Genomic DNA, 19134 nt, shown 5'->3' on the forward strand with positions numbered 1-19134 from the left:
CAAACTTAATAAATTTTCAAATATAATAAGATTTGCCACGCAAAATCCTTGAAGACATTTAGAGGTTATAATTTAATCCGTCCGTTTGTCAAAAGAATAATGAAGTTACTGAACTTTTGACTAATGGACGGGTTAAATATTTTGTGGCATCTGATTGGCTGCAGGTCACGTGATTGTCGGGCGGATGGACAGACTATTGTTATCCCGCGATAAAGGAAGTAGTTCTCCAAGTACTGTGTAAAGAATACTTTATTTTTTTTTTTTTAAGTACTCTAAAAGTAAATGTAACTGCAACCTTATTTTGTCTTTGTTTAATTTGAACCGTGAATCCCCAATTGAGTCGAAAACACTTTGATATAAAACAAGTAAATGATCTCACATGCTATATTGTTGGTGTTTTAAAAATACAAGTTAATGGGAAAAACACATAACCTTTTAAGCACAATATAAAGTACAATTGTTAAAATATAATTGTTTTGCAGTGTGTAGCCCACATAATAATGGTATGGATAGATTATTTTCAAAATAATGTAAATTTTAGTACTTCATAAAGTAGTTATAATAATTACTATGGAAATCACCCATATCATGGGCTACATAAACAATTTAATTAAATTGTAATTTTTTTTTCTGAGGGCCATCAAGAGACACTAAGGACCCAGGGGCTTATAATTTAACAGATAATCTGGATCTTTGGGTTCGTCTGTTTGCTGCTGTGTTGGCCCAGAAATTTAGCGGAGTCATCTGACGTTGGGGTTGAATCAAATGTTCTGCGTGTTCTCGACTCTTTTGTGCTTTTCAATTGGCTAATTTTTTTGTGAGAGAATTTTTTTTTATTCTTGTTAATCGGCATTACCTCCCTGATTGGCGTACCTCTCTCCTAGCTGGGTGTCGCTGTCTCTCGGTCGCAGAGGGGCGTGTCCACAGGGCCGGTGCAAGGTAAATTGGCGCCCTAGGCAAAAACCTTAATGCCCCCCCCCCCCCCCCGCCCCCCCCCCCCCCCCTCTGGCTGGACACCCCAAAAAAATTTTCCTTGCCTCAAAATACATCACGTAAGCCTAAGATTTGGTCAACAATCAAATCTAAGCAGGCTTTTTTTTTTTACTTTTTTTTTTTTTTTACTTTTTTTACTTTTTTACTAATTTCAAATCATGAACATGTCACCATGGACTTAAAATAATTACTTATATCAATATAAACATTCAAAACTTTAAAAAAAAAAAAAATTCAATAATCGTTAAACATATTATATGAGCTGATATGTGTCGTGCTGCGCCGCCCCCAGCTACTTGGCGCACTGGGTGGTTGCCTAGTTCGCCTGTATGGACGCGCCGGCCCTGCGTGTCCAAGTAACCTCAGCATGTCTAGCTTGCGACCAAATGCATCGCACCTCTGCGGGAGACCTTGGGAAAGGGGGAAGTGCAGTGCTGTAGCGTTGCCGCCCGCCGTGTCCCCAGGAGAAGGACGGCTACGGCAACGAGGTGCCGCGCCTGGCGCGCCCGCTCCCCGTCGAGTACCTGCTGGTGGACGTGCCGGTCTCGACGCCGCTCACGCCGCTGCACACCTTCCACGCAGACGACGCCGTCACCCCCCTTCCCCGTCGAGAACCGGTGAGTGTGAGCGCCACCGCGGTGCCAGCCGTCGCGACAACAGCGGGCTTCCAGATGCCCATCAGATCAGGCTTCCGCCGATCCTGGTGGGGGGCTTTTTATTTTTTAAATCAATTTTAAAATAAAATATCAAATTATTCACACATCTTGCATAGTTTACGTGACTACATTCAGTTAATCCAGTTAATTTATCATGTGACGCAGACTTGAAGGTGGAGCTGTGGCCAGGGGTGCATCCAGAGGTTCACCTCGGAGGGGGGGCACTCTAGGATTTCAGAAGAACCAGAGAAAAAAATGTCTTAAAATTCCTTAATTTGTATTTAACCTACTCACACTACACGTAACATCCAACCACCAGATTTTGTGATTCGACAAGAAATTCATTAATCATATTAAAATATTTTATTGGTTTTAGAAACAATCATTTTAGTCGGCAATATTAATGTAGCAGACAACTGGTTTTTCGGGGGGGGGGGGGGGGGGGGCACTTGCCCCTGGAGGCCCCCCCCCCCCCCCCCTTGGATCCGCCACTGACGGTGGCAGAGTGAGTGTCTGTGTGTGTGTGTGTGCAGGCTGGTGGACGGACACATCCAGGACTTCGGCGCGCTGGGCAGCTACATGCAGCAGTTCCCGAGTGACCGCTTCCTCGACGCCATCTCTGACTTCCACCTGCTGCTCTACATAGCGTGCATGGAGATCATGCCCATGAAGGTACGTGGCGTGCATGGAGATCATGCCCATGAAGGTACATGGTGTGCATGAATATCATGCCCATGAAGGTACATTGTGTGCATGGAGATCATGCCCATGAAGGTACATGGTGTGAATGGAGATCATGCCCATGAAGGTACATCGTGTGCATGGAGATCATGCCAATGAAGGTACATGGTGTGAATGGAGATCATGCCCATGAAGGTACATGGTGTGAATGGAGATCATGCCCATGAAGGTACATCGTGTGCATGGAGATCATGCCCATGAAGGTACATCGTGTGCATGGAGGTCATGCCCATGAAGGTACATTGTGTGCATGGATATCATGCCCATGAAGGTACATGATGTGCATGGAGTTCATGCCCATGAAGGTACATTGTGTGCATGGAGATCATGCCCATGAAGGTGCATGGAGATCATGCCCATGAAGGTACATCGTGTGTATGGAGATCATGCCCATGAAGGTACATGGCGTGCATGGAGATCATGCCCATGAAGGTACATGGCGTGCATGGAGATCATGCCCACGAAGGTACATGGTGTGCATGGATATCATGCCCATGAAGGTACATGGCGTGCATGGAGATGATGCCCATGAAGGTACATGGCGTGCATGGAGATCATGCCCATGAAGGTACATGGCGTGCATGGAGATCATGCCCACGAAGGTACATGGTGTGCATGGAGATCATGCCCATGAAGGTACATGGCGTGCATGGAGATGATGCCCATGAAGGTACATGGCGTGCATGGAGATCATGCCCACGAAGGTACATGGTGTGCATGGAGATCATGCCCATGAAGGTACATGGCGTGCATGGAGATCATGCCCACGAAGGTACATGGTGTGCATGGAGATCATGCCCATGAAGGTACATGGCGTGCATGGAGATGATGCCCATGAAGGTACATTGTGTGCACTCGGCCATGTCAGCAGGGGCTACGGACAGCACTTTACTATAACTCCAAAACTATGTCACCGCACCATATAGCGTCGAAATACAACTGAAGTGATGAAATCAACCGGCATTCACAAAAATTGTAGTCTTTTTACGATATTAAATTCGTGACTGCAAGTTATTTAGTATTAAGTTTGTACTAAATTGTATGGGTAAAGTGGATAGGAAACAAAATTAATCTTTGATCTCTAATGAACTCAGTTTTACGTGTCTGGTTTAAGTTTAAATCTCTTTTGGTTCACTTTGATACCAGTATTTTAAATATAAACCCTTAAGACGCCAGACTTTATTTGTATACAAGTATATGTATGGTGATAAGTCACAACCAAAGGTACTCCATATGAGTAAAAATAAAAAATATATATTACATGATTCTATAAACTGTCAATCGTGATCTTAAGTGTCAGTTGCAAAATGAAATAATTTTAGTTTGAAATTAACTACTTTATAATTTCATGTTAAGTTTTGAATTAGTAAAAGCATTCACAACAAAATCACAATCCAAATCTTTTGGTTAAAACAAATTAATGATCCAACTAGCACTTAGCATTTAACTCTTAACACACTGGACTACTGAGTATTAAAAACAAACAATCTATCCTTTACAAACTATCCTATACAATTTAAATCACTAGGAACAAGAATATTTGGTGAATTGCAATAAAACCAAAATAACACCAAAATTCAATTTAATACACCACAAAGCACCGAAATGCATTAAAAATCATGAAACTAATCAGCATTTTCACCAAAGCTGAACTCTAATGAAAAATACATTATCTTCTAAATATCAAAGTATAATAAAAACACTGGGAAAAAAGGTTACTTTTTTTTAATCATTCACCTTATATTAATTACTAACTTTTTTGCATTACAACCTTAGAACATTTTCCAAAACGCGGAAATACTTAAGATTTATTTCATTTGTCCCGGAAAATTAGGCATGCTTATTACAAATCGTTATATTAGTTTCGGATGAATTATATTCGTGGAACATTTAAGTATCATATTTGTTCAGTAATGTGCTGTGATTTTTAATGAACGGAGTTGGTAAGGAATGAAACCCGACGACACGGGAGTGTGTTCTGAGAAGGAAACGGGCCTGAGAATAGCGAGGTGTTGTGTGTGCGACTGTTGGGGACGTGCGTGCGCCGTGCCGCAGGACTACATGGGGCTCCGTGCCAGATTTCTTTCGTACCACCTTGCATAGGTTCTTTCATAACATTAAGTTTGAGTATTTAAGAAGGAAAAACAAGGCAGTATTTATTGTACGTGATGACAATCTGTTGGCACCATACCTACTAGAGAGAAGTTAAAAGGTTTAGGGTATTTACAGAAGTCAGTTATTTATAGAGAGGTAAATGAGGGGCTCGTGTGGGAAGACAACAACAGTGAATAGTGCTCAACAGGCAGCCACTGAGGACCACAGTTCAGGCCTCGCTCCTCCTTCAGGACACGGCACACATTTTGCATTAGTGCACGCAGGTGATGAACGCGCCGTGCCGCAGGACTACTTGGGGCCCGTGCTGGAGGCGGTGCGCACCAGGAACGCGGAGGCGGCCCTGGACTGGTCCCAGTCGGAGCACTGGGGCACCGTGCAGCAGCTCATCTCGGCCAGCACGGCGCCCGTGCCGGCGCTCACCCCGCCCCTGCAGCGCGGCCCCGGTGAGTGCCCCGCTCCATCGCGACCTCTCCACCTCGCCAGCACGGACACATTTTAAACATCAGTAAAAAATAAAAAAGGGGGTTTTGTCTGTGAAGTCGGTTTACGGACGATAACTTTACGTGATAACGTCATAACAAAACATTGTTGAAAAATTGCATACTTTTTTAATTTACAGTTTTTGGAAAATTTAATTTAAGTAATTTGTTTAAATATAATCAAGAACAATCAGTTAAAAAAAAGCCCGACTTAACCTGTTTGATATTATAGAAGATTTTCCTCGCACGGTGGTCGGCCGGTTCTTGCACGCTCGGCTTTAGCGGAACGTGTACAATGAGTCATGATTTTTTTTTTGTACGTGCAAGCCGGCGTTAGTCGATTTGTAAGACGTTGTCACGTCGAAATGTTTGCGTGGCGGAAGAGAGACTTCGTGCTTATTAGGTATAGAAGGAGATAAATTATTAGTATTTTTTTATTGAACAAGAGGTAATAATGGAGAATAGTAAGGATGCGGGTATGATCTCAAATTAAAAAATAACTGTGTAGACAAACACAAGCAGCGTTACGAGAATTCCGGAGCATCGCTGCTGCGTCATTTCTGCCTTTCCCCTGCCGTCTCCTCTTCTAGCTGTCACAATTAGCATGTAGTACACTACGCTGCATACCTATTCCCCCCTCCCCGCCGTCTTCCGATTCGACTGCTAGTGCATGCGTTGCAGTGGCGTCTCCGCTGACGCGCTCTCCTCCTGTCTGAATTTTTGTAACGCTCGGAAATTGCAGCCCCCTCAATGAAGAAGTTAACCTTCAGAAACAGTGTCACAAACTAGTATCCTTATCTGGAAAGACTGGGTAAATCAGACGAGTTAAAAATATGTCAGTGAAATTCGGGGAATTTATTTGCAATTCTGGATGGTTCGTGGAAATTAACCAGTGATAGTATTTTTGAGTTGAAAATATCATTAATATTGAGTTCCTTGGATTTGTGCTTTGAAAGACTAAAGAAAATACAAACTCAATTAATGAATTATAAATCATATTTAATTTTTGTAAAACAATCAGTGTATTATAGTGTTCTTATTATGTGTGGTTTCTTTTTCTTTTTCCCTCGTCCCCCCAATTCATTTGGATAAATATAAAGAGTGGAATGTAAAACTAAATGAAGGAAGTGAAGAGAGATCTGAGTCAGCTTTTGGGACCATGGAGGCTGGGTTTTATTTATTTATTTTATAATATTGCAAAAAAATATATATATTTTAAGTCTGCAAAATTTTAAATTTTGGAAACGGAAAAGTCAGGGAAATTTTATTACAGATTTGTGTAGATATCCTTTTTTAAATTCTTGAAACTAAATGTAATATTAAACATAAATTCATATTTGACCTTTGATAATATCTAATTTCGCTGGCATTTCCCTGGAATTCCCTGACTTTTCCCAGGTCTCCCGGTTTTCTAGTCCTGTGGCGACTTTTGTCTAAAAAATAGTTTATGGTGTTGTTGTGTTTTCTAGTCCTGTTGCGATTGTGTCTAAAAAATAGTTGGTGTTGTTGTGTTTTCTAGTCCTGTTTCTATTTTGTCTAAAAAATAGTTCATGATGTTGTGTTTTCTAGTCCTATTACGACTGTGTCTAAAAAAATAGTTCGTGGTGTTGTGTTTTCTAGTCCTGTTGCGACTGTGTCTAAAAAAAAAATAGTACATGTTGTTGTTGTGTTTTCTAGTCCTGTTGCGACTGTGTCTAAAAAATAGTTGATGATGTTGTTGTGTTTTCTAGTCCTGTTGCGACTGTGTCTAAAAAAATAGTTCATGATGTTGTGTTTTCTAGTCCTGTTGTGTATGTGTCTAAAAAAAATAGTTCATGATGTTGTGTTTTCTAGTCCTGTTGCGACTGTGTCTAAAAAAAATAGTTCATGATGTTGTGTTTTCTAGTCCTGTCACGACTGTGTCTAAAAAATAGTTCATGATGTTGTGTGTTTTCTAGTCCTGTTGCGATTGTGTCTAAAAAAATAGTTCTTGATGATGTTGTGTTTTCTAGTCCTGTTGCGACTGTGTCTAAAAACATAGTTCATGATGTTGTTGTGTTTTCTAGTCCTGTTGCGACTGTGTAAAAAAAAATAGTTCGTGATGTTGTTGTGTTTTCTAGTCATGTTGCGGCTGTGTCTGAAAAAAATAGTTTTTGATGTTGTGTTTTCTAGTCATGTTGCGACTATGTCTAAAAAATAGTTCATAATGTTGTTGTGTTTTCTAGTCCTGTTGCGACTGTGTAAAAAAAATAGTTCTTGATGTTGTTGTGTTTTTTAGTCATGTTGCGGCTGTGTCTGAAAAAAAATAGTTTTTGATGTTGTGTTTTCTAGTCCTGTTGCGATTGTGTCTAAAAAATTGTTCATGATGTTGTGTTTTCTAGTCCTGTTGCGACTGTGTCTAAAAAATAGTTCATGATGTTGTGTTTTCTAGTCCTGTTGCGATTGTGTCTAAAAAATAGTTCATGATGTTGTGTTTTCTAGTCCTGTTGCGACTGTGTCTAAAAAAAAAAGTTCACGATGTTTTTTGCGATTAAAGTTTTCGTGTTGGAAAAAAAAAATCACGGGACTCGTGGAGGGTCTTCGACAGACCCGTGGCCGCTCGGCTGACGGGGGACGGGGTTTGTTCTGTGTCGCCCAGGCGCGGCGGACGCGGCGGGCGCGGGCGGGGGAGCGGGGCGTGCTGAGGTGTGGACCTGCGCGCACTGCACCTTCCTGAACCCCCCGGAGCTGGCCACCTGCGAGATGTGCCGCCTGCCGAGGTAATGCCCCGGCGTCCACCCTCGCCGCCCACATGATCGTCTCTTCACCAAGTCCTGCTCCGGGTGGTGCACTTCTTTTTTTTTTTTTTAATCTAGTTCCCTTGTGAAAGTATTAAAGAATTTTTGGTAATCGAATACTTTTATCCTTCAAACATTCATGTGTACTACGTCGGGCTTCATACTGCTCCGAAACTACTTGTTCGTAATTTTTTAAGCACTTTTGTTTCCACAGTACATATGTAGCTATGCAATTTTTTTTTTTTTTTTTTTTTTTGGCATTTTCGGGTATGATGTGATCACAGTGTACACACATTTTTGGTGTGGTTTTGAAAACACATTGTACTTCCCTTACTTTTTAACATTGTAATTTTTTTTTTAGGATATAGTAGTTCTTAAGTTTTGTGAAGGAACGAGTTAATGCTTGTGTGTAGATTCTAATAAGTAAACTTGTAATGTGGCTTATAAGTTTCACCAAAGTATTGTCGTAGTTATTTTTCCAGCTGAAAAATTTTTGGCAAATTAAAAAGTGTTGCTAAATTATTGTGCACTGTATTTTTTTTTTCTCCTTGGATATGTATTTGTAATGGTGTTAAAGTTTCTGTCTGTTCACCTGTGCAGAATAGTCAACAGACAATTTTAAAAACATGCACAGTGAATTGTCATGAAAAAATGTAGAATATTTTGGATAACATTGTGAAGCAGTGCATTCTCCATTTTGAGTTGCTAAGGATGTGGTAAGTGGGTTCTGAAATTTTTTTTTTTTTATTTATGCACTGTGTTATATTTTTTGGTGAATTGTATCTAATGTATATTTTGAGTGTTGGCTGGCTTGCAACAAAATCTCTCCAAATTGATTCATTTTTTTGTAATTGCTGCAAGTGCGACGGTTTTGAGTCTACAAGATCACTTAAATTTTTTTTTTATCAAAAGCTTGTTTATTTGCATTGCTTTTGTGTGTAATTTAATGGATACTTAAAAAAAAAAATGTGATGGCCTGATTTTATTTTTATTTTTTATTTTTTTCAAATTTATCATATAGAAATAAAAGTGTTCTTTGTTGTTGCTTGTTACTTCAGTAAATCCAGTGGAAGACTGGCCTTCTTTCGAGGTGGGATTTTACACGTTGTAAACGTGCGTCAGCCATTTTTCACAATATTGCTTTCCAACGGAAATCCACATTATGCATTGTGAAGAAAACAGAATTGCAGTGCAAACTTAAAAACAGATATTCGCGCAGGTCCATCAAATAACAAATCATTCACAATTATCAAATCTTGATAGGAATGTATGTTCCTGAAGGGGAGGGGGTGAAGGGTTTTGTGATTCTGAAAATGATTTGGCGAAGAAGGGAAAAAAAAACTATCTTTGCCTCTTTGCCGTATTATTTCATAGCAACGGTAGAGGAGCCACACGCAATCCATCACTTCCAAGTCCATTTCCAGAATGAGCCAGTGCGCTGCACGCCCTAACGGTCGTCGAAAGCCGAGCTAAATGTGAGGTGAGTACGCTGCTAATGCGCGTCTAACGTAACACCCAACGCCTAATGTATTAAGGCCTTTGGCCACAGGGCTCACCAAACTTCAAACAGTGAGTGACAGCTACGAAAAGTTAAAACAATTGACGGCATGGTTATTTTTTCTTTTTCTTCCTACAATGCAACATCGTGAAAAAAATGGCTGAGAGTGTTCAGCGAGTAAATCCTTCCTCCGGCCGAGCACGGCCGCCGCGAGACTGCGGTCGTTATCGGCCGGTGAGGGAAACCGTGGGAAACCTAGCGGGGAGCAATCTTTCCAGGAACGCTCTCGGCCGCGTTTCCTTTTCCCGCCGGCAGCGCAGAGATGGCTGGCTATGCCGTTAGCCAATGGGTGATCTCCGTCGTGAAACGCTCGCTTGGCAGCGGTAACTACTACTTAACTGCTGCTGTGCACCAGCAAATATTTAAATTAAAATTATTGCTCGAATAATTTCCACTATGAGAGCATTTCATGGCATTGTTGCCACCAGTGCTGTATTTGGAACACATTTCTTATAGTACATTCTGGATTTTTTATCAAGCTATTTTAAATGCAAACATTTTCACATTTTCTAGTAGCAATCAAATATTCTTGCTTATCCATCAACCATTTTTCCTCGAAAGGTATTGCTTGCTCATGATAAAAAAATTATCGGAAGATAGAATTTCATTTCCATTTTAAATTATAAGTAAAAACAATTTACCCAAATATTTTTTTTTTAACTATCTGGTAGGGATGTGCGAATCTTTGATTTTCAGTTCGGTTCGAATCCGATCCCTGGAAATATTTGAGATATGAATCTGATTCTGAATATTAAGCACAGAATAATTAAAAATAACTGATTAATTTAAAAATGATGTGTGTTCTCTTTTTTCTAACTGTAACTACTGGCAATTATTTATTACACTGAGATTGAAATGTTTATAATTATGTAAACTTAATTAATAATAAACACTTTAAAATATGAAAACCAAAACATATTCCATTCTCCAACTCAATCGTAATAAACTGCACGCCACAGGGAAATCTCAGTTTTATAAACGCTTCAGCAAATGAAACCATTTTTTTCTCCAATAAATAGCCAAGACTTTTTTTCTTGTAGGTATGTAATTGTTTTTAGTTTATAGTTTGCTATACGATGAAATTCGTAATTATAGTTTAAGCTCTCGAAATCTCTAAATTCTTTTAATGTCACTGTGTTAATAATTATTTAATTTACATATCTTTCTTTGATACATCATATTATAAATACTTACGTTATAGTAGCCCAATTTTATTTTTCACTGCTAGTATTTTTGAGCATATTTAAATTAATTTATAACTTTTGTGAATATTCGTAATACTGTTCGAATCCATGTACTACAACGATTCCGGGTTAGGGTAATTGAGGATTCGAACCGTACCCGAAAATATTGGGTACTCGCACATCCCTACTATCTGGTCTTTTAAATTTATCACTTTTAACACTGACTTTTGATTATTTTGTGTGGAACTTATCCCTCTGTGACTGCCAGACCATATTTGCTCAGTGGCTGCCGGTACAAAAGGGACTCTTCTCTTTGTGCTCAGTTCGTCGTCACTCTGACAATATCGTTTCATTTAAGTACTGTCCTTCGCGCCTTACAAAAAAAACTTATTTGAAATATGAGCATTAGCATTTCAAAGTTTTGCTTTAAAAATTACTCAGAAAGCTTTTTTAAAAAGTTAAAAAAAAAAAAAAAATCTGAAAGATTGTTCTTTCTAGGATTTTCATTTTATTTATTTTTTTGTTTCGTACGTTAATAATGTATAGAAAATGAATATGAGGGCCATGATTTCTCCTTGTGTACTCGCAAAAAATGTTTTTGTTCTTGTAACTTTGATAATGTTTCCTGCACCAACTTGGGTAGCGTGTCGTTTCCGTCGCCATTCCGTGAAGAAGTGGCGGGCCGTCCGGGCGTGATGTCGAGGGTTGGAGGTTGTACGTTTTGTGTTCTGTAGTTGGCAGTTCGCTTACAGTAGATGTTGTGATGGTGGCACCCGTGATCTTGTAAGACTGAGTGTGTGTTTCAGGCACCAGGGGCAGGGAGCTGTGTAATTAGCTCCGTTTTGTGTCGCCGTTTGTTCTTAGACGATGCCATTAAACCATTTTGAAAAAGTAATTAATTAGTTCAGGTAATTGTTTTTCATTTGCCTGGTGATTTCTGGAGAGGAATCTCGCAAATTCATTTGGTTTCGAGTCCTCTGCAAACTGCATCCCGTTGGCTCTTCCGTCGGCGGATCTCATTGTGAGAAACTCGTTCCTTCAGTAAGCCACGCACGATTCGCTCATTTTACCAATGCACAACTAGCGTGTCTCGCTCACTCACCTAGAGGGGCAGGTTACGATGTTTTATTTTGCGTAGAAGCATTTGTGTTTGCAGTCCGGCTTGCGACCAAATGGACATGCTAAATACCCACGTGTCTAGTAATTTCCTCGTGACCTGTGTTTACCTGCGTATTTTTACAGTTAGATAACTTTACCAGGATGTCCACTCAAATCTGTGGTAAAATTTCCTCGACTTTCTTGACTTGACAAAATTTAATGTATTTCCCTGACTAATTAATTCATTTTTGAAACTCGGCCTCCTACATTCCCGCAGCTGGGCTAATTCTATCCGCTATTTCAAACATAACTTTGCGTACGCCATTTTATCAGTGTGTATGACGACGCATTGGAACACCATCTGGGTGGTGGGCAGACTGGAGCAGAACTTTTTCCCGTCAGATTGAATATTGCTGGGGAGTTTCCATTACTTTTCCGGGATTTTCAGTCAATTCCCTGACTTTCCCCAAACCATTTTCAACATCCCAGACTTTTTTCCCCCCTCCCTCCCCGATATTCCAGAATGTGAACAGGCTGTTCACGCGGGAGTTATTACTGATGTGTGGCAGTTAATGATGTTAAATTTGTCGAATTTATTGTCGGAGGAGGAAGGAGTAGTGGATTCAACAGTTTCCAGGTTGTTTTCGCTAAATTATAAGTATACTACCTAAAATCTGCCAATGATAACACTGCAGTATTTTCTAGAGTGGAAGATGGGAATGCTATGGCTCTGCGACTACAAACAGAAACTGTTGATCAGACTGTCGCAGGCGCTCAACTTTTGATTGGTTAAACGCGTCGAGTTAAAATTTGGCACGTCGCTAGGCTACTTATTTCATCCGATGGAAATCACGTTAAAAGTATTTTCTAAAAACTGTAGCCCACGTCAGACCAAAGTAAATAGGCAGTATAGAAATTCTTAAAATGATTCATATTTTAAGTCATACATATTGAAAATTGTAATGTACTAATTATCGTGTTTTAAATTTATTTTTTAAAACTTCTCAGCAATAAAAAAATATCTTTTAAAAAAAGGCATGAATTATAGCTTTCAGATTGTTTTGTGGTAGTTTCTTTCACATAGAAGCAAGGGAAACGTGGGTAATGGTATTTTATAAATGGTTCTTCTAGTAAATAATATAAATGCTAACTAAAAAAAAAAAGTCAGGTAACCCCATCAAGGTTCTAAAAGAAAATTTATTTAAATTCTTGACTGCCATCCGTGTTTGAGCACGGTACTTAATGGAACACCCGAGATGACAAGGTTGTGAGAAAATTTTCTCAAAATACTTTCTTTTTTTTTTTCTCCAAAAACTAACCTTTTTTATCCAAGGTGACAGAGAATGCCTTTAGGGTTTAATATATTTTTTAAAAAAATTGTTATCGCAATAATTAGAATGCATGTTATATAACAGGTTTATTAAAAAAAGTGAAACACAAAATTTAACACAAAGTTACACTATGAGCATTATTTAACAATCAAAAATACTATTTAATGTAACAGTTTATAGCAAGATTGCAGAATCAACACAGGTTGGTATTATATCAATTAATTATCATATATGCACCTTCTTGCACGAACACACAGTTTATCACCTCATAAAATCCCAATTACACATTAACTCACAACTCTAAAGAAAATAATTATTACAGGGTTGCCACAAGCTTGAAATTCCAAAATTCCCTGACGTTTACAGCTTTTTTCCGGAAATGATTCGACAAGTTTCTCTGACCTTCCAGACACAAATTATCCTGTGGCTCACTTTTGAGTTCCTTTTTGGGGTAAAAAAATACATATGTGCTTGCAAATATGTCACATTGGCAAAATTAACGCCATTTTAGATGGATACCAGTGTCCGTATGCAACTGCTCCGGATTCACCCTTGTATGTAAGCATCCGGAAATTAGTTTCCCCCCTTTGTGTCTACAGTAAAAAGACCAGGGTTTCAGGAAAAGCAAGATAAAAAAAAAAATTTCAGACGTAAATGTTTGAGCAGTTTTTGATGTGCCTGAACATTGGTGGAAATGGTATTTTCAGTTTAATTTTGCTGGCACAAGAAATATTTACTGATACATTTGGTGATTTTCCTGACGCATCCCTGTTTTCTATACCTCTAGTAACCCTATACTAGAAACATTTGCAGCTGTCCCAAAAATTTCATAACAACATATTGCAAGGTGGGGCAAATCAGAGGTCAAACTAAAAAACTTTTTTTTTTCCCAAGCTTTTATGATAACTTATTTAGATTAAAATAAAACCCCAAAATGTTTCTTATACATAGAGGAACAATACTAAACTATTTTCTGTTCAAACTCACATTATGGAATTAGTAAAACAAAAATTTGTATCAATTTTTTTTTTAAATTAAATTCCTTATTTATTTCTTTTTTTACTGTAATACATTTAGTCTTAATTATTTTTCCATTTGAAGTATTGTTTACATCAAATTATTGGTTGTTTTATGAGCAACAATTTAATGACACGTTGTAAACATTATTCAAAATAGATTATTGTCATACCTTCAGATTACACCGCTTGGTAGGAGATAGGCTAATTTTAATTGTACTTTTTTTTATTTTTGAAACTATGTTTGATTCATTAATGGTCTCTCCCACTGTAAAGATTTTTGTAATAAAAATTTAAACAGTTTAGTATGATTATAATAAAACTTAAATTTTCCATTGATTTAGCCCATCGTACCTTTTGTACGAACACTTTTTTTTTATTTTGCTTCATTGTTTGTAGAAGTTTAAATGTGCATATGAGTATCAACACAGGGATCAGTACATAATTCGCTGAGGTTTTGGGAGATCCATTCCAGAACGTCGACACGGCTTCAGCAGGCACGGACGGTTTACACGGTGTTCCCATGGGATTTCCTTCTTTACCGTCGTAACGGACCTGCAAAGAAAACCATTCGTAACACACTAGGCACTGGCAGGTTATTCATACACACACACACACACACACGCAAAAATCAGTTCAAAAATCTCTGACAGTTCTTCACAGACTGCTTTGAAATTTTGGGCACAACGTTGCATTGGAATACGTGCGTGTTTTTATATACCTGTGTCACACCTGTGACAGGTAAAAAGATATATAAAAATATAGATGGATAAAAATTTATATATATATATATATATATGAATGAATATTTGTGTGTTCATCTTTTATGTCTTTTGTAAAGATTTAGAAAAAGATATAGAGTGAGGGCTATAGAGATATAGATTAGGGAGTTAAGAGATATATATAGAAACAGATACATAGATAGTGATATGGAAAGATATAGATAATTACATGTGTATATATAGAGAGATATATACTGTGATTTATAGAGGGATATATACAGAGAGATAGATATAGATGCTTTGTATGTACCTACTTTAAACAAATTACAAAAAAAAAATGCAATAGGCATGACAATGCACGGTTACATGGTTCGTACGTTCTCAGATCACATTCAGAATTACTTTGCAAATTCAAAGTAACACACACGTTTTCAGTTTACAGGTGAGATACAAAACACAAGAAAAAAAAAACTCTAAATGTTTTTTGTTCATAAAACTCTGATCACATGGCCCGCAATTTACCAACTGCACTGCGCATACGCAAGGCGTTGTTTGCTGCGAAGTCGGAAACAAGAACATCAAAATGCCCGCGTTTGTTCACTACTTTATTAAGGAGTTGTTAAGGATTCTTAGTGAAATTTAAGAACTTTCAAAGGTTCTCATTCAATTAAACACAAATTAAGAACTTTTTAATGATATTAAGGAGGTACATGAACCCTTGAGATCTCCGGTCGACAAAAAAAGGGAAAAAAAAAGGGAAGGGGGCAACTGTTAGGTTACATTTCTTCTTCCGCTAATAGAATTCATATCCAAACTTAAAAGTTATGTGATACGCACAGATAAAATTTTATTATGGCCACATTAATATTTAAGGGCTTTGGATATTTTTTTTTTTAAACCTAAGGTTTGAAAAGTAATACATTAAATAATTATTAGCCGCTGGGTTCTTTATTTCTCTGAATGGCCCTGGAAACGGTAAATAAACAGGACCGGGGTTGAAAATGTGCACGGCGTGTCTCACCGCTGCGAACGCCTCACTGGGCCCTCAGCAGCGCGACCACGGCCAGCGACATCCGCTCCTCCGCCTGCTGCAGCGGCGTCCTGCCCTCGGCGTTGGCGGCGTCGAGGCGCGGCCTGAAGGCCAGCAGCAGCCGCACCAGCCGCGCGTCGCTGCAGTAGTGCAGCGCGGTGTTGCCCCGCGCGTCCGCCAGGTCCACGCTGCAGCCGGCCTGCAGCAGCAGGCGCGCCGCGCGCAGCTGCTGGTGCTGGCAGGCCAGGTGCAGCGGGCTGGCCCGGCGCGCGCGCGTCACCGCGTCCGCCCGCGCGCCGCGCTCCAGCAGCAGCCGCACCAGGTCCGCGCGGCCGTGCGCGGCGGCCGCGTGCAGCGGCGTCACGCCCTCCGGGTTGCACACGTTCACATCCGCCGCGCGTACGCCTTGCTCCTCATCCCGGTCCGCATCCGCGCCGCACGTCTCGCAGCGGCACAGCGGGTGGCACGCCACCCCGCCGCGCCGCGCAGCGCCGCTGCTCCCCCTGTCCTCCCCGCACCCCTCCAGGCCCAGGTAGAAGCACGCCAGGCGCGTGTCACCCTGCGCTATGGCCTTCAGGATCTTCTCCACCTTCTTGATCTGCTCCGTGGACTGCATGTGGGCCGAGAGAGACTCCCGGTCGCAGTTGCCGAGCCAGCCGTCCGTCGCTCCGTCCCTGCCTGCGTCCACGAAGTCCAGCCCCGGCTTGGAAGCCGCGGCCGCTTCCGCGTTCCGGTCGAGATGCCCGCTCCTGACGACCACCTGGGTGGGGACCAGCTTGTCGGCCTTCCTGTGGCTCAGCAGCAGCTTGGAGATGTGGAGGCTGTGCGCGCAGTCCGTGGGCGTCAGCTGCCGCCTGTTCTGGACCGCGCAGCTGGCCCCGTGCTCCAGCAGTATCTCCACGATGCCCTCGTACCCCCAGCGCGCCGCAAAGTGCAGCGCCGTGTCTCCCTTCTTGTTGGCGACGTTGGTGTCGAGCCGCGCGCCCACGTGCTCCGCGAAGTACAGGAGCGCCTTCACGCAGCCCTCGTGGCCGTTGTTGGAGGCCAGGTGCAGGGGCGTGTTGCCGTCGCTGTCGCGCTCGCCCAGCCGCGCCCCGGCGTGTATCAGCAGCAGGAGGGCGTTCTGGTAGCCGCGCGCCGCGCAGTAGTGGAGCGGCACCGAGCCGCTGCAGTCGCGCGCGTTCGCGTCCGCGCCGGCGCTCACCAGCAGGTCCACGATCATGGGCTGCCCGAACAGGCACGCGACGTGCAGCGCCGTGAAGCCCTTGTCGTCGCACGAGCGGACGGTGGGGGCCGTGTCGCACAAGCTGCGCGACATCACACTCTCGCACCTGTCGCACGAACACAGCGGGTGACACAGGCCGCTGGTCTTCTCTGAGGACTGGTTCGTCACGTAGCCGTTGCGCTTCAGCATCTTTTCCACACGAGCTATGTTGCCTTGCTTGATACTTTCGAAAAAATCTCCAATGCAAGTTTCTTCACCGTCTGACTCATTTCCCCCGTCATTGGAATCGGAAGGCGGGGTCTCCCTGTTCTCTTGTGACTCGTAAATGAACTGGGCTTCGGGGGCCGAGTTGCCCAACAGCACCCCGGACTTGATGTGCTCGATGGCCGCCTCCAGCGTGGTGATGAGGAAGTTGTACTCGTCCACCTGGCAACTCGCGCACACCGAGAAGTGGAAGTGCTTCATGTACGTCAAATGCGCGATCCAGTTCGGCAGGGCGGTCTTTATCACCAGGAAGACTATCATCGGCAGGAGGTCGTCCGCGGCTATGATGTTGCCCCCGCCCAGGCTGGACGTCCGCTTGGGGCCGCTCTGCTTGGAGATGGCGGACACCATGCGCCTCAGGCAGCCCATCTTGCCCAGCGTCGTGCTGTAGGCGTCGACACGGGACAGCTCCTGCCGGGCGCGCGGCACCGTGTCGCACAGGTCCGGCCGCACGTCCAGGTCGCGCAGCTGGATGTCCGACAGGTTGCGGATCACCTTGTTGAGCGACGCGTCCTCGTACGCCGTGCACGCGGCGATGCCCTCGAAGAGCTGCCTGTAGATGCCGTGGTGCACGTACGTCTCCACGGCCAGCTTGACGTTCTCCAGCAGGCGCTTGTCGGCGCCAGCCTGCTCCTTGAGGCGCGGGTCCTCCAGCGCCAGCTGCAGGCACCGCACGTACAGCCGGCCCGCGCGGTCCTTCTGCGCCTGCAGGGGCTCCGAGTCGAGGCCCGCCGCGGAGCGGAACGCGCCCATCGCCGCGTCCATCCTCTCCAGGATGTCCTTGCCCGAGCACTCGGTCCACAGCAGGTCGATGCACTCCCGCAGCGTGTGCACGGCGACCGGGGGGCTGCCCTCCCCGGAGCCCGCCCCCAGGTGGCTCACCAGCGGGCTCTCCACGCACAGCACCTTGTACCTGACCAGGTCCTCGGTGTAGAAGGTCTCCTCGAACAGGATGTGCGTGCTGAGGGGCCGGGCGATGTCCTCGTGCTCCACGGTCACCAGCCGGTTGCTCACGCGCACGGCGCGCCCGCTCAGCGTGCGGAAGTGGCTCTCGGGCAGCTCGTCGCTGGGGACCAGCACGTGTCCGTAGAAGTCCTCGTGCGCCAGGGTGTAGCGCGGGGTGGAGCCCGCGCGCGGCACGCAGATGGTCCAGCCCTCCAGGGTCGCCTTCTCGAACAGCTCGGCGTGGTCCGTCTGCAGCAGCTGGAAGAAGCTGTTCTCGTTCAGGTCCTCGTCGTAGCTGGGCTCCATGGCTGTCCCGGGTCGGCCTACACTCGGCTAAACACTAGCCTAGCATGCCGGCCCTGCCCGTTACGTAACCTCGGGCGCGCCGCGTAAACAACTCCGCGGGAAACCTGTTTTTCTGCTTCAACTGATACAGTTTAAGTACGTAAAATACCTCACGACAGCATTCCCTTCGCCACTATGACGCCCACACTACATTTGTTGATGTTGATGCAAGTCGCATAACAAATACCCCCACCGACGTCACGAGACAACAACTGCACGTGATAGCATGTGACAGCATAGAGGTCGCACCCAGAAACAGACAGTGTTCCGAATTGGATATAATGTTTTTCAATCATAAAAAAAATAAGCAAATTGTATAAAAATTATACCCGTCAAAATAAGTACTTCAAGCGTAAATTTAGAACTGTTGATTTCCAATCTGATTTTCTTTCGAGAATTTTTTTTATGGTTGATTGTATAAAAAGCATAATTGATTATGTATTGATGATTATTTTAAAGTTGATTCTTAAGTAATCCAGATTAGTGTATGTACAAGTCCATTGTGCATTGTATCAAGTCTAGGAACAATTTTCATCCTTAACATTCACAGTAATCGTGGAATTCTATGGTTGGGGAGGCTTAGCAGCCATGTTTGAGCAGGCAAACAAAATGTTCAATTTGCCATAAATCGCGGTATGGGAGTTCGAGAAGAGGCGTTTTACTTTCCTTGCTACCA

At 42.8% G+C, this 19134-nt stretch overlaps 2 protein-coding genes across 2 annotated transcripts in view; one reads left to right on the forward strand and one right to left on the reverse strand.

Moving 5' to 3' along the window:
• LOC134541217 (nuclear protein localization protein 4 homolog) overlaps positions 1 to 11373 on the forward strand; it is a 53750-nt gene extending 42377 nt beyond the window's left edge. Inside the window, 5 exon segments of the mRNA XM_063384464.1 lie at positions 1458 to 1589; positions 1591 to 1610; positions 2183 to 2321; positions 4792 to 4948; positions 7602 to 11373. Coding sequence (XP_063240534.1) covers positions 1458 to 1589; positions 1591 to 1610; positions 2183 to 2321; positions 4792 to 4948; positions 7602 to 7726 — 573 coding nt within the window. The 3' untranslated portion in view covers positions 7727 to 11373.
• A 1612-nt stretch (positions 11374 to 12985) lies between these two features.
• On the reverse strand, positions 12986 to 18686 carry LOC134541150 (ankyrin repeat domain-containing protein 27). The gene is made up of 2 exons (XM_063384364.1): positions 15671 to 18686; positions 12986 to 14482 (listed from the first exon to the last, which is right to left on the reverse strand). The coding sequence occupies exon 1, from the start codon at positions 18417 to 18419 to the stop codon at positions 15684 to 15686; it is 2736 nt and encodes a 911-aa protein (XP_063240434.1). The 5' UTR covers positions 18420 to 18686; the 3' UTR covers positions 12986 to 14482; positions 15671 to 15683.
• Positions 18687 to 19134: the final 448 nt, after the last annotated feature.

This window comes from Bacillus rossius, chromosome 18 (genome assembly GCF_032445375.1).
Source record: "Bacillus rossius redtenbacheri isolate Brsri chromosome 18, Brsri_v3, whole genome shotgun sequence".
Taxonomy (NCBI): domain Eukaryota; kingdom Metazoa; phylum Arthropoda; class Insecta; order Phasmatodea; family Bacillidae; genus Bacillus; species Bacillus rossius.

Coding starts and splice junctions, on each gene's coding strand:
- LOC134541150 (XM_063384364.1), bottom strand. CDS start 18,419: ATGGAGCCCAGCTACGACGAGGACCTGAACGAGAACAGCTTCTTCCAG.